General features: G+C 42.6%; 1 protein-coding gene across 4 annotated transcripts in view; it reads left to right on the top strand.

The window, feature by feature from the left end:
* The first annotated feature begins 2,102 nt into the window (after positions 1 to 2,102).
* ZNF346 (zinc finger protein 346) overlaps positions 2,103 to 15,359 on the top strand; it is a 32,529-nt gene continuing 19,272 nt past the window's right edge. For all 4 annotated transcript variants that reach the window (XM_016203262.2, XM_016203264.2, XM_016203263.2 and 1 more), the window contains exons 1-3: positions 2,103 to 2,277; positions 14,098 to 14,201; positions 14,745 to 14,837. In XM_016203262.2, the coding sequence (XP_016058748.1) occupies positions 2,103 to 2,277; positions 14,098 to 14,201; positions 14,745 to 14,837 (372 nt within the window). The remainder of the gene's footprint in view (positions 2,278 to 14,097; positions 14,202 to 14,744; positions 14,838 to 15,359) is intronic.

The raw sequence follows: 15,359 nt of genomic DNA on the forward strand, positions 1-15,359 counted from the left end.
AAAACTTTCAATGGCATTGAACTCCTGTGTCATTTAAATCAAACCCCAGGTACAATCAAAACAGCTGTCACTTCTATTATAGTAGTTAATACATACTCTCTGATATTATGTATATAGCAGACACTGTCCTCTCTAGAGTTTATTCTCCCTGAGAGCAAAAACTATATTTTACTAAGCTCAATAATGTGTTAGCTGCACACACAAACACACACGCACACACAGACACACAGAATCATTGTTTACCTAACTGAAATGTCTGCTGAACTGTGGCCAATTTCTGTCTCTTGGGAAAGCCATTTCCTTGGGATTGGTCTTCTCCCATAGCAAAAATACACAGAACATGTTCAGGAATGGTTCTCATTTTCCACAGGGAAGAAATAAAAAGCCAGCCCCCTAACAAGGCACCATGTGCACTGCCAGGTCCCAACAAGGAGTCTAGTCCTAGGCATCATGGGAAGGACTTACACAATTACATAGCAGAAAATTAGTGACAGTGAAGACTGTTCAGCCACTTATGTAGCTCAGGATTCTGCCTCAGTAGCACAGGGGACAAAACCTGATGGCATTCATTGGAGAATAAATAGAAATTATTAATTGCTTGAATAAATATTACTTAATTGGATTGGGAATGGGGGGAGGGAGACTGTTTTCCAACATGCACAGCATCTTAAGTACTCTACTGCCAGGATTTGCTCCATTGTATCAAAAAATATCTTTGTCAGCCCAGCCAGCATGGCTCAGCAGTTGAGCATGCACCTATGATCCAGGAGATTGAGGTTCAATTCCTGGTCAGGGCACATGCCCGGGTTGTGAGCTCAATCCCCAGTGGGAGGTGTGCAGGAGGCAGCTGATCAATGACTCGCTCATCATTGATGTTTCTCTCTCTCTCTCCCTTCCTCTCTCTGGAATCAAGAAAAACATTTAAAAAAAAAGACATGTAACAAAATAATATATATATAATATACATATATCCTTGTCAACCCTGGCCAGGTAGCTCAGTTGGTTAGAGCATCCTCCCAATAAGACAGGCTAGTAAACCAGGACAAGCAGAATAGAGAAACAGACAGATAAACAGCAGTTTGCGGCCATCTAGTAAATCCTATCTTCCCTAAACCAGGACACTTAGGAGTAAATGGTTTGGCCCTGGCCAGTGTGGTTCAGTGGTTAGAGCATTGGCCTGCGCACCAAAGCCTGAGGGTTGGATTCCCAGTCAAGAGCGGGTACCTGAGTTGCAGGTCCATCCCCTGGGGGGGGGGGGCAACCAATCAATGTTTCTCTCTCCCTCCCTCCCTTCCACTCTAAAAAAAAAAAAATGGAAAAAATATCCTGGGGGAAGATTAACAACGTCAGAATGTGTGGGGTCCTGTTGGCTAAACTAAGGACTTTGGCTTTTTGAAGAGTGACTATCTAGGATGGTCACTCTATCATAGGTAGAAAGGTGCTGGAGAATTTGAGCACCTGGGTGTCACGATATGTCTTGTTTCAAGAGGGTCACTGGGGCTGCAGTACTGGGAATACCTGAAGGGCAAAGGCGGGGACCCGAGGCCTCTACAGCCCTAACCTTGGCAAGGGATGGCGGCTCCGATAGAATTATGGGGTGGCGGTTGCATAGGAAAGGGGTACAAGGCGAGGTCTGGGCTGGGGGTTAGTAGCTGGAACTGAAATGTTATCTAATCCTGGCGATGGAGTTCCGCTCTACCACTAACTTACTTGCGGTGAACTCGAGTAAACCACTTCTAGGTTCTGGGCCTGTTTCCCTACCAGCGAAATGGGGAAAATATTCCCACATAGCAGGGCCTTCTTGAGAGCGAAACGAGAGGTGTCAAAGGCTGACCGTGTGCAAAGTGAGACCCCTGCGCCGAGGACTGCACGAGCCCGTCCGAAAGGGAGGGAGCTGCTGCGAAACCGCCCACCAACTTCTAATACTGTAGCCGATCGGAGGTCCTGCGCAGCCAAAAGAACCGCCGGGGCGGGGACCGTAACGCCGTCTGCCGCTCCCAATCTCGCGAGACTTGTTAGCCCGGCAAAGTCACCCTCCCAGCCACATCTCGCGAGACCAAGGTTCATGAGCGGCTCTCCGCCGTTCTGGGCTTGCGGGGATGATGGAGTACCCCGCGCTCGGCACGGTGGAGGCCGCGGACAGCAGAGGGGCCCGGCCGTACAACAGCTTGGAGGAGCCGGAGGGCCGGGAACCGGATGGGCTGCGCTTCGATCGAGAGAGGGCATGTCGCCTGTGGGAGGCAGTGTCCGGGGCCCAACCCGTGGGGAGGGAGGAAGGTGAGTTGGGGGGAAGGGGAGGTCTCAGAGGAAGGGAGCCCCTTGCCCGCTGCTCATTTCGCGCGGAGTGGCAGAAGCGCAGGGCCAGAGTGCAGACCGGCTCTCGGCTCTACGGTCACACCCCCTGGCTCCTGGCCCGCCCCCTTGCGTGACGCACCCCGGGACTCCCAGGCTCGTGCACCCCCTCGGGCCCGGGCACCTTGAGCCGGCTCCTGAAAATCAAGGCTCACGCGTGCAAATGGTCCAGGGCCTTCTCACGCTCAGGCCGCCCGAGTGTTTCTGCCCCGCCTCCCTCACCACCCAGAGCGCAGCTCTTCCCTGGCTCGTGGACTGTAATCCCTGTCCACGCCTTCCGGGAGACCCACAGAACCTTCTCCGTCAGACTTCTAGCTCCCTCACCATTTCTCCCTGACTGTCCATCGTCCCAGTCTTCAGGGTCCCTTATCCCTAGTGTCTCTAGCCTCTTTTCTCTCATGCCCACACTTCCAAGGGCTCTAGAATGCCTTCTTCATACCCCCATGTTCCTCTTGGCCTTGGTGACGGAGCCTTGGTTTACCCGTTTGTAGTTGTCTGGTCTCTACCCTTTTCTGAGCTGGGGACCAGGAGCCTGAGAAACAAGCTTTCCAGCTTGTTATGCATTTTACCTGGCAGTGGATAAGATGGAGATAGAGATGGAAAGAGCTGGCCTGACCTGGTTGTGTCGCCCTCTTCACAGTCCTTAGCAGAGCTGCTTAACTCTACCCAAAGGTACACCAACTATCTGGGCTCTGGGCTAATCCTGTCAGGTAATCTGCAGGGCAATCAGATTTGGTATGTTTGCTTGTTGAGCAGACTAATCTTGGAAAGTTTAATGTTATCTGTGAACTGATTGTCCTGGGATAAAATCAAATTTTTGACCATATCCAAGGACTCTATATGTTTCAGTTTGGGGTGGTACACAGACCTATACCCTCGTGTATATATATACTTATCCAGTCTAAAAATTAGTTTTGTCTGATTCCTAAATTATTATGGACCCCCCCCACACACACTCTCCTTCATACTTTCAAACTTGTTTGGTACAAATTTGCCACCCCTCCTTCCCAATTTTTCTTTCATTAATTTGACAAACATTCACTGGTACCTGCTCTATTCCCAAGACTGTTTGGGTATCAGAGATGAGGGTAATACTGTTCTTACCCTGAAGGAGCTTGTAGTTTGGTCCAGGAAGCAGACACCAAAGCAGCTTTATTGTAATGTAGTGGGTACAGTGAAGAGAAATGCCTAAGAGTGGGGGATTGCACAAAAAGAGGAAGTGACCTTTGTCCTCAGAGGACATAGAACACAGCAGCTAGGCTCTGAAAAGTGAACTGTCTCCTTATATGTGTATGAATGTACAGTGTCACTTACAGCCCAGTTTATTTACCTACTCTCCTCACTTCTGCAATATTTATATGAGGCTTAGGTAGATACCTATAACACCAAGTTCTACTCACATTGGTTTGTTGTTTTTCTTTTTGCACTGTCATTGAGTTATAATTTACATGCCATAAAATTCACCCATTATAACTGTATAATTCAATGATCTTTAGTAAAAGTATAGAGTTGGGTAGCCATAATATTTCCATCACTCCAGTTAATTCCTCTGTGCTCCTTTAATTTTTAATTTTATTTTTTTTAATTACAGTTTACGTTCAGTATTATTTTGTATTAGTTTTAGATGTACTGCATAGTGGTTAGACAATACCAAAGTATTCCCCCTGATATTTCCAGTACCCACCTAACACCAGACATAATTATTACAATATTATTAACTATATTCCCTGTGCTGTACTTTACATCCCCATGACTCTTCTGTAATTGCATAGTGGTTAGACAATACCAAACTATTTCCCCTGATATTTCCAGTACCCACCTGGCACCATATGTAGATACTACAATATTATTAACTATATTCCCTATGCTGTACTTTACATCCCCATGACTATTCTGTAACTACCAGTCTGTACTTCTTAATCCCTTCACCTTTTTCACCCAGTCCCCAACCCCCTTCTCCTCTGTCAACCATCAGTCTGCTCTCTGTTTATGGGTCTGTTTCAGTTTTGTTTATTTATTTTCTTTAGAGTCTACATATAAGTGAAGTCATATGGTATTTATCTTTTCTCTGACTGACTTATTTCACTTAGCATAATACCCTCTAGGTCCATCAATGCTGTTGCAAAGGGTAAGATTTCATTCTTTTTTATGGCCAAGTAATATTCCATTGTATATATGTACCACTACTTTTTTGTCCACTTGTCTATTGATGGGCACTTGGGTTGATTCCATAGCTTGGCTATTGGAAATAATGCTGCAATGAATATATGGGTGCATATATTCTTTCAAATTAGTGATTTTGGTTTCCTTGGATATATAACCAGAAGTGGAATCACTGGGTCATAAGATGTTCCATTTTTTGAGGACCCTCTATACTGTTTTCCATAGTGGCTGCACCAATCTGCATTCCCACCAAAAGGGTTCCCTTTTCTCCACCTCCTCACTAACACTTGTTGTTTGTTAATTTATTGATTATAGCCTTCTGACAAGTGTGAGGTGATATCTCGTTGTGACTTTAATTTACATTTCTCTGATGATTAGTGACTTTGAGCATCTTTTCACATGTCTGTTGGCCATGTGAATATCCACTTTGGAGAAGTGTCTATTTAATTGGATATTTTAATTGGATTGTTTGGGGGGCAGTTTTTGCTGTTAAGTTGTATGAATTCTTTATAAATTTTGCATATTAACCCTTTTCAGATGTATCATTGAATATCTTCTTTCATTCAATAGGTTGTCTTTTCATTTTGTTGATGGTTTTCTTTGCTGTGCAAAAACTTTTTAGTTTGGCGTAGTCCCATTTGTTTACTTTTTCTTTTGTTTCCCTTGCCTGAGGAGATGTATCAGGAAAAAATTATTTCTAAAAGAAACATCAGAGTTTTTACTGCCTATGTTTTTTTTCTTTTAGGAGTTTTATGGTTTCAAGTCTAACATTGAAGTCTTTAATCCATTTTGAGTTTATTCTGGTATATAGTGTAAGTAGGTGGTCTAGTCTTTTTTTTTTTTTTGCATTTATTTGCTCAATTTTCTCAACACCATTTGCTGAATAGACTGTCTTTACCCCATTTTATGTTCTTGTCTCCTTTGTCAAATATTAATTGACCATATAGGTGTGGGTTTCTTTCTGGACTATTTTGTTCCATTGATCTAGGTCTGTTTCTATGCCAGCACCATGCTGTTTTAATTACTATAGCTTTGTAGTATAGTTTAATGTTAGGTAACATGATACCTCCAATCTTCTTCTTTCTCTGGATTGCACTGGCTATCCTGAATCTTTGATGGTTCCATATAAATTTTTGGATTATTTGTCCTAGTTCTGTGAAATACACCATTGGCATTTTAATAGGAATTGGGTTGAATCTATAGGTAGGTTGCTTTGGGTAGTATGGATTTTTTTTTTTTAATCCTCACCGGAGGATATTTTTTTCCATTGCTTTTTTTTTTTTCTTCCCAGAGAGAGTGGAAGGGGAAGAGGGAGGGAGGGAGGGAGGGAGGGAGGGAGGGAGGGAGGGAGGGAGGGAGGGAAACATTGATATGAGAGAGACAAGACACATTGATTGGTTGCGTCCTACACGAGCCCCAACCAGGGCCAGGGATGAGCCTGCAACCAAGGTACATGCCCTTGGCCCAAATAGAACCCAGGACCCTTCAGTCTGCAGGCTGACACTCTAACCACTGACCCAAGCCGGCTAGGGCTAGTATGGATATTTTAATGATGTTACTTCTTCCCATCCATGAGCATGGTTAATGCTCCCATTTATTTGTATGTTCTTCAGTTTCTTTCTTCAGTATCTTGTAATTTTTCTTTTTTCTTTTTTTTCTTCTTCTTTTTTTTCTTGTAATTCTTCAAGTATAGGATTTTTACCTCATTGCTTAAATTTATTACTAGATATTTTATGTATTTATTTTTACAGTGCTTCTCAAACTTCATTGTGCAAATAAACCACTCAGCCTCTAGCAGGAGGTGACTTCAGCAGAGTGGGAAGGATGAGCCACTGAGGAGTTCAAGGTCAGGCTCTTGGCACATACCAGGAAGTTCCTGCAGCTAGAGCACAAGGTGGAAAGGCCCCCAGACCAGTTCCAGGGAGTCAGTGCAGGAGGACTGTGGTAGGGAGCCAATTTCAATCTAAGTCCAGGGTCAGCATGGAGGGTGTAGACGAAAAAGAGGCTCTATGAAGTAACTCCAAAGGGTGATTTGATCATAAATTCTCAGCTAGGCAGGTTATGGTGGATAAACATGCACCAGGCATATAACTTCTTTAGTAAAAGTCTTATCTTTGCCTTAAGCAAACCCTGTTAATTGTTTCTGTGCATCTAAGTTATCACACCTTTGAAATGCCTCTTTTCAGACCCCTCCTTTTAATGTGTGACCACCCTTTTCAGACCAGACCCCCTCTAAAGCGAGATCACCCTCAAGAGAGCACACAATCTTAACTATCCTATAATCCTATCCGTGCCTTGCTTTCTCCCACTTTCATGTAATCTTCCTTAGGTTCTCTCCTTAATTCCAAATGCATAAAAGAAGTTGCAAACTGTCATTTTCTTGAAAAAATTTATTTATTTGTTGAAATCCTGCTTTCACATATATCTTCTATTTGACTCAAATTGATTTTTTTTTTAATTCTCCACAGATTTGGACATTCTTAGTTGACAAGGTTTAAGCAGGAGAGTGACTGGTCTAGTACTTGCCATAGGATCACTCCCGCTGCTGTGTGGGAAATAAAACCTCTCCTCACCTTGGAGTTGGAGCAGGGCCCCCGGGCCATGTGGGACACTCAGAAGTCAAGCCCCTGCACCCCCCAAGTCTTTTGGATCTTCTTGGGGTCAGGAATACCCATATGAAAAACAAGCCACCAGGGCATACATTTTATAAGTAAGGACGAGAAACCCACGCACTCTAGGAACAACATGACTTTTTCTCCCTTTCAGAGGACTTGGGCTCCCATCCACTCTTTGCTGGTTTAGATGGCATCTTGGACACGTCCCCCTCTCTGCCTTAGTCTCCCCACCTGTCAAAAAGAATGTCGGCCTGGCCAGGCGTGGCTCAGTGGTTGAGCATCGACCTAGGATCCAGGCGATCGGGGTTCGATTCCCAGTCGGCACATACCCAGGTTGCGGGCTGCAGCGGATCAATGACTCTCTCATCATTGATGTTTCTCTCTCTCTCTCTCCCTCTCCTTTCCTCTCTCTGAAATCAATAAAGATATATTTAAAAAAAAAAAAAAAGGACATCGGACCATCCCATGGATCACACCCCCAACTTTGGGCAAGTTGGACAGCAGGGACAGGCAGCTGGGCCACGCTGCTGGTTGCAGACCTGCCCCCGAGCACTCCTTACTTTTTGATGCAATTGTCAATGGAATTTTTTTTCTTGGTTTCCCTTTCAGATAAGTCATTATTTGTATATAAAAATGCAGCTGATTTCTGAATATTTATTTTGTATCCTGCTACTTTACTGAATTCATTTATCAGTTCTAGTAGTTTTTTGGTGGAGTCTTTTTTTTTTAATATTTATTTATTGATTTTAGAGAAGAGGGAGAGAAAGAGAGAGAGAAACATCAATTTGTTGTTCCACTTATTTATGCATTAATTGGTTGGTTTTTGTATGTGCCCTGACCAGGGATTGAACCCACACCCTTGGCATACGGGGACGACTCTCTAACCAACTTAGCTACCCGGCCAGGTCTGGTGGAATCTTTAGGGTTCTTTATATACATTATCATGTCATCTGCAAATAATGACAATTTTACTTCCTTTCCATTTGAATGCCTTTTATTTCTTCTTTCTGTCTGATTGCTGTGGCTAGAACTTGTAGTACTATGTTGAATAAGAGTGGTGGAAGCAGACATCCCTGTCTTATTTCTGATCTTAAGGAAAATGCTTTTAGTTTTTTCCTGTTAAATATGATGTTAGATGTGGCTTTGTCATATGTGGCCTTCATTATGTTGAGGTATGTTTTCTCTATTTCCACTTTGCTGAGAGTTTTTGTCATAAATGGTTGCTGGATTTTGTCAAACGCTTTTTCTGAATCTATTGATGATCACATGATTTTTTTATCCTTCAATATGTTTATGTGGTGTATCATGTCAATTAATTTGTGGATATTGTACCAACCTTGCATCCCAGGAATAAATCCCACTTGATCATGGTATATGATCTTCTTAATGTATTGCCAGATTCAGTTTGCTAATATTTTGTTGAGGATTTTTGCATTATGTTTATCAGGGATATTGGCCTATAATTTTCTTCTTTTGTAGTGTCTTTATCTGGTTTTGGAATAGGATAATGCTGGCCTCATAAAATGAGCTTGGTAGTCTTCCCTCCTCTTGACTTTTTTGGAATAGTTTGAGAAGGGTAAATTTTAGTTCTTCTTTGAATGTTTGGTAAAATTCTTCTGTGAAGCCATTGGTCCAAGGCTTTTGCTTATTGGGAGTTTTTTTAATTACTGCTTCAATTTCACTAGTTGTAATCTGTCTATTCAAATTCTCTGATTCAGTTTTGGAAGATTGTATGTTTCTAGGAATTTATCCATTTCTTCCAAATTGCCCAATTTGTTGGCATATATGTTTGTACTATTTTCTTATAATCCTTTGTATTTCTGTGGTGTCATTTGTTACTTTTCTTTCATTTCTGATTTTATTTATTTGGGTCCTTTCTCTTTTTTTCTTGATGAATCTGGATAAAGATTTATCAATCTTGTTTATCTATTCCAAGAACCAGCTCTTGGTTTTATTGATCTTTTGTATTGTTTTTTAGACTCTATTTCATTTATTTACACTCTGGTCTTTATTTTCTTCCTTCTTCTCACTTTGGCCTTTTTTTGTTGTTCTTTTTCTAGTTCCTTTAGGTGTACGATTAGATTGTTTATTTGAGATTTTTCTTGTTTCTTGAAGTAGGCCTATAATGCTATGAATATCCCTTTTAGGACTGCTTTAGCTGTGTCCAATAGGTTTTGGGTTGTTGTGTTCTCATTATCATTTGTTTCAAGGTATATTTTGATTTCTTCATTGATCTCATTATTAATCCATTCATTGTTTAGTAACATGTTATTTAGCCTTCATGTGTTTGTGTGTTTTTGAAGGGTGGTGTTTTTTGGTTTTTTTCTAATTTATTTCTAGTTTCATAGTGTTGTGATCAGAGAAGATGCTTGATTCTTAAATTTATTGAGACTTGTTTTGTGTCCTAGAAAATGTTCCATGTACGTTTGAAAAGAATGTATATTCTGCTGCTTTGGGGTGAAATGCTCTGAAAAGATCAATTAAATCCCTCTGGCCTAATAGGTCATTTAAGGCCACTGTTTCCTTGTTGATTTTCTGTCTGGAATATCTATCCATTGATGTCAGTGTGGTGTTAAAATCCCCTACTATGACTGTATTACTGTTGATCTCTCCCTTTATGTCCATCAAAATTTGCTTTATATATTTAGATGCTCCTATATTGGGTGCGTAAATGTTTGCAAGGGTTATATTCTCTTGTTGGATTGATCCCTTTATCATTATGTTATGTCCTTCTTTGTCACAGCTTTCTTTTTCTTTTTTTCATTTGCATGAAATATGTCTTTCCATCCCTTTACTTTCAGTCTATGTGTGTCTTTCATTCTGATGTGTGTCTCTTATAGACAGCATATTTATGGGCCTTGCTTTCTTTTCCATTCAGCTGCCCTATGTCTTGTAATTGGAGCATTTAATTCATTTACATTTGAAGTGATTATTGATAGATCTATATGTACTGCCAGTTTATTATTTTTTTCTAACATGTCTATTGATTTCAGAGAGAGGAAGGGAGATGGAGAGAGATAGAAACATCAATCATAAGAGAGTCATTGATTGGCTGCCTTCTGCACACCCTCTACTGAGCATCAAGCCCACAACCCAGGCATGTGCCCTGACCAGGAATCAAACCTCAGTCTCCTGGATCATAGGTTGATGCTCAGTTGCTGAGCCACGCTGCTAGGCACCAGTTTGTTCTTTATAACTATGTTCCTTTTATTTTTTCTTCTTCAAGAAGTCCCTTTAACATTTCTTGTAGTACTGGTTTGGTGGTAATGAACTCCTTTAGCTTTTTCATGTCTGGAAAGCTCTTTATTTCTCTTTCAATTTTAAATAATAGCTTTGCTGGGTAGAGTAGTCTTGGCGATAGGTCCTTACTTTTCATCATTTTGAATATTTTGTACCAGTTCCTGTGGCCTGAAATGTTTCTGTTGAGAAATCAGTTGACAGTCTTATGGAAGTTTCCTTATAGGTAACTAACTGTCTTTCTCTTGCTACTTTCAAGGTTCTCTATTGTGCCCTGGCCAGGTATCTCGGTTGGTTAAGTGTCATCCCAATACACCAAGGTTGCAGGTTTGATCCCTGGTTAGGGCACATACAAGAATCAACCAATGAATGCATAAATGAGTGGAACAACAAGTCGATGTCTCTTTCTCCCTCTCTCCCTGAAATCAATCAATCAATCAATCAGTTAAGCTTTAAAAAAATATTCTCTTTTGACTTTAACGTTTCCCATTTTAATTATGATGTGTATTGATGTGGACCTCTTTGGGTTCATCTTGTTTGGGACTCTGTACTTCCTGGACTTGTGTATCTTTTCCCTTCACCAGGTTAAGGAGGTTTTCAGTCATTATTTCTTCAAATAGGTTCTCAATCTCTTGCTCTCTTTCTTCTCCTTCTGGTACCCCTGTAACATAGATATTGTTATGCATAATGTTGTCCCAGAGGTCCCTTAAACTATCCTCATTTTTAAAAATTCTTTTTTCTTTTTGCTGCTGTGATTGGGTGGTTTCTGTGACCTTGTCTTCCAAATTGCTGATTTGATACTCTGCGTCATCTAACCTGCTGTTGATTCCTTCTAGTGTATTCTTCATTTCAGATATTACATTCTTCTTCTTTTTTAAAATATATCTTTATTGATTTCAGAGAGAGGAAGGGAGAGGGAGAGATAGAAACATCAGTCATGACAGTGTGTCATTGATTGGCTGCCTCTTGCGCACCCTCCACCAGGGATCGAGCCCAAAACCCAGGCACATACCCTGACCGGGAATTGAACCTCAGTCTCCTGGATCATAGGTCAATGCTCAACCACTTAGCCACGACGGCCGGTCATATTCTTCATTTCTGACTGGTTCTTTTTATGGTTTCTATTTCCTTTTTATGCTTATTATCTCTTTGTTTAAGTTCTCACTGAGTTCATCCCTTCTTCCCCTAAGTTCCTTGAGCATCCCTATAATCATTGTTTTGAACTCTGTATCTGGTAGATTGTGTGCCTCCATTTCATTTAGTTAGTTTTCTGGGGATTTCTCCTGTTATTTTGTTTGGGGCATATTTTTTTGTCTCCCATTTTGGCTGCCTTTTGATATTTGTTTCTGTGTATTATGTAGATCTGCTATTCCTTCCAGTCTTGTTACGGTGGCTTATGTATAAGGTGTCTTTTTGGGTTCAGTGGCGCAATTTCCCTGATCACCTGAGCTAGGTGCTCCAGGAATGTCCCTTGTGTAGGTTACATGAGCCCTCCTGTTGTATTTGAGTCTTGGTTGCTGTTGGCCTATACATGGGTGGGGTTGACCTGTCCACGGGTGGGGTTGACCCTCAGGCTGGCTGTTTGTGAGGATAAACCCCACCATAGTGTACAAGCTGCTATGCAGGGCCTCGCCCCACAAAGCTGAATTAGCCCCAGCAGGGTCTGGTGCCTGCCAAGATCTCCTTTTGGGTGTGCCCTGCCCCCCTGTGGAGCTAATTGGATCTTGCTCTAAAATGGTCAGAAGCCCACTACTGGCATCTTGGAAGGGACTCCAGTGCAAGTCAATGACAGACACTGTCTGTGACCAGCCTAGGCTACTTGTTTGGAACTATAAAAGTGATCCACAGTTTGATGCTGCCTCAGCTGGGCCTGGGTGTGCGTGAGAGGGGCCAAGCTGCACACCAAGGGCAGCTTCCCCCAGCACCGAGCCCAGGGGCAGGTCAGCAAAAGGCCCAAGGCACCCCAAGATCTGCCTCCACCTGCCAGCTGCCTATTAAGTCCAGTCACTGAAAGAGCCTCTGGCAGTACATGAGTTGCGTGAGGTAGGTTTTCAATAAGTTACCAGGTAGGGGCAAGTGGTATTCACCAGATTAATTCATATTCACACTCAGCACCAATGCTGGGTCTGAGGCCACTCAACAAAAGTCACAGGATTTTTTTTTTTAAATAAATAAAATAAAATAAAGTCACAGGGTATACCAAGGCCAGCTGCCACCCACCAGGTGCCCTCAGACCTTTGTGGTGGGGCAGGATCTCTGAATCATCAGGGTGAGGCCAGCAGAGTTTATCAGGCCCAAACACTAAGATTTGGCCATGTGAAGGGAGGGCTCTGCACAAAAACAGTACTGCCAGTGGTGCGTACAAGGGAAAAGTGACTCCCTGCCCTAGATCCACAGAACTCAGTGTCTTCCCAAGTCTGTCCAGACCTCCTTGAGGGCCTTCCAAGAGAGTCTGTACGAAGGACCCAGGCTGGCCACAGCCAGCTGACTCCTCTGCAGAGTGCCAGCTCTTCAGGGCCGGCCCACCAGAAGTCAGGAGGGTGGGGCTAGTAGATCTCCCATGAGGGAGTGGTACGTACACAACAGGTGCCTGGAGGACGGAACGGTTCCCACCCCAGAATCACACAACTCAATCTCTGACACCCCCTGAGTTCACCCTCAAGAGCCCTCCAAGAAAGTCTACACCACTGGTCTAGGCAGATGACTCCTCTGCAGTTTGTAAGCTTGGCAGAATGGGGTGATGGGGAGTCAGAAGGGTGGGGCTAGTGCATTCCTCCAGGCTGATGCCATATGGAGGAAAGTGTTCAACCCAGGAAATTTGACATCTGTGGACAGTGAGGGAAAGGTACTCAGCACAGGGACCCCAGTGGCTGGCTGTCCCTTCAGCTCTCTCCCCAGAGCCACACAGCCCAGTCTCTCCTGGCACAACTCCAGGCCACTCCAATTTGCCCCCCCTCTGCCAGAGCCCAGGGTGTGTGGCCATGAATGAGACTTTGTACACTTAACCCATAAGAGGATACCTGGGTTTCTAGCAGATTCCTGTCCCTCCCTGGTGGCTTCTTCCTGGCTCTGGTGTTCCAGGCTGGGGAGCCCATTGTAGAGTTGAGACCACGCTTCTAAGGGGGTACCTTTGCAGCTGAGACTTCCTTCCGGATTCTCAACTACTGCATGTAGTTGCGGGCCAGCCTTTTTCACGTTTCCGCCCTCCTGCTAGTCTGGATGTGGTGTCTTCTGTAAATCCTTGGTTATAAGACTTCTGTTCAGCTAGTCTTCAGTTGATTATTCAGGTTGATTGTTCTGTAATTTAATTGTAATTTCAGTTTGGTCCTGACAGGAGATAAGTATAACTTTCACCTACTCTGCTTCTGTCTTGGTGAACATCTTGACACATGTTAACTAGACTTACTGTGAGCATTTTGCAATATATACAAATATCAAGTCATATTGTACACCTGAAATTAATATAATGTTACATGTCAATTATAGCTCAGTTTAAAATTTTTTAAACTATTTAATAAATAAATTATTGGCTTATATAAAATTATAAGGTAAGTAATAGTATAGATGGTGTGAGAACATAGCATGAGTCATGAAAGAGTGACTGAGGTTTGCCAAGATATAACAGTATGGCGTTCCATTACTCAGTGCCCATATTTGAGGCAGGGTTCAAAGACAGTGCTGCTGAAGCAGATTTTTAACTCAAAGATTTTTTTTATTTTCCTCTTTGTAGTGGAGCACATGATCCAGAAGAACCAGTGTCTCTTCACCAACACCCAATGTAAGGTTTGCTGCGCCTTGCTTATTTCGGAATCTCAGAAGCTGGCACACTACCAGGTATGCCATAGTACCTTTAGAACTGCTTTACTTTCCAGACCCAGTTCCAAGCCTCCACTTCTTCCTAGCTTGCGCCGTGAAATGTAATTCCTTTTTAGCCACCCAGATGTTGCCTCCATGCATGTTGACTGTAACTTGAAGATTGACTTAATTATTCCGAGTCCCATTTCTCCCATCTAAATCAGGATCGTTATAGTTATATCTTCCCTTGTAGCTTATATAGTAGATACTTTGCGCTTTGGCTTTAAATAGACCAGAGTTTGAGTCACAGCTCTGCTACTCATCTTGGGCAAGAATCCTCACCATCTTCAGCCTCTGTTTCCTTATCTGTAAGATAGAGATGATGATAATTTTCTCATAGCTTGTTGTGAAGGTTAGATTTGACGGCATGTAAAGTAAATTGAGTAGGAACTCAATAAACTAGGTTTCTTCCCTGCTCAAAAGTTTTATGAGGATGAATCAAGTGAAAATCTAATGTTTTTGAGTTCCTTAGATATGAAATGGCATTTGGCTATCTTTGATCTTTTTCCTGACTTCTTGCAGAGCAAAAAACATGCCAACAAAGTGAAGAGATACCTAGCGATCCATGGAATGGAGACATTAAAGGGGGAAACAAAGAAGCTAGACTCAGATCAGGTAATCCAGATGCCATGGTGATACTGCTCGCTTCCTGATGAAGCCAGTAGGCAGGTTGGTGTGGTGAAAGAGGATGGGCTTTGAGTCAGACTGACATGGCTTCAAATCCCAGCCCTGTCATGTGACTTGGGCAAGTCTTATTACTTCTCTGAGCCCTGATTTCTTCCTCTATAAAAATGAGGTTGCTAATATCAACTACATTTTAGGATTTTCCAAACTAAAATGAGGGAAAGAAAAAGCACAGAGCCTGGCACATAGTAGGAGCTCAGTAAATGGAGCCATTGCTATGCATTACCACTCAGTGGTTTGATGGAGTAGAACAAGAAGCTGCCCCTTCACTACTCAAGGAAACAAAATGGAAGGAAGCTAGGCTGTTTGCTTTCTTGAGATCAGGAAAAAGAGCTGAGTTCAGCACTTGAATGTTTTGAATAAACAAATGGGAGGAACACCTTTCCAGATGCCTACTCTGATAGAGATGTAAACACATTTGTTTTTGGCTTAGAAATACTGTGGGAATTATGC

This window comes from Miniopterus natalensis, chromosome 4 (assembly GCF_054644295.1).
Source record: "Miniopterus natalensis isolate mMinNat1 chromosome 4, mMinNat1.hap1, whole genome shotgun sequence".
In the NCBI taxonomy this organism is placed as follows: domain Eukaryota; kingdom Metazoa; phylum Chordata; class Mammalia; order Chiroptera; family Miniopteridae; genus Miniopterus; species Miniopterus natalensis.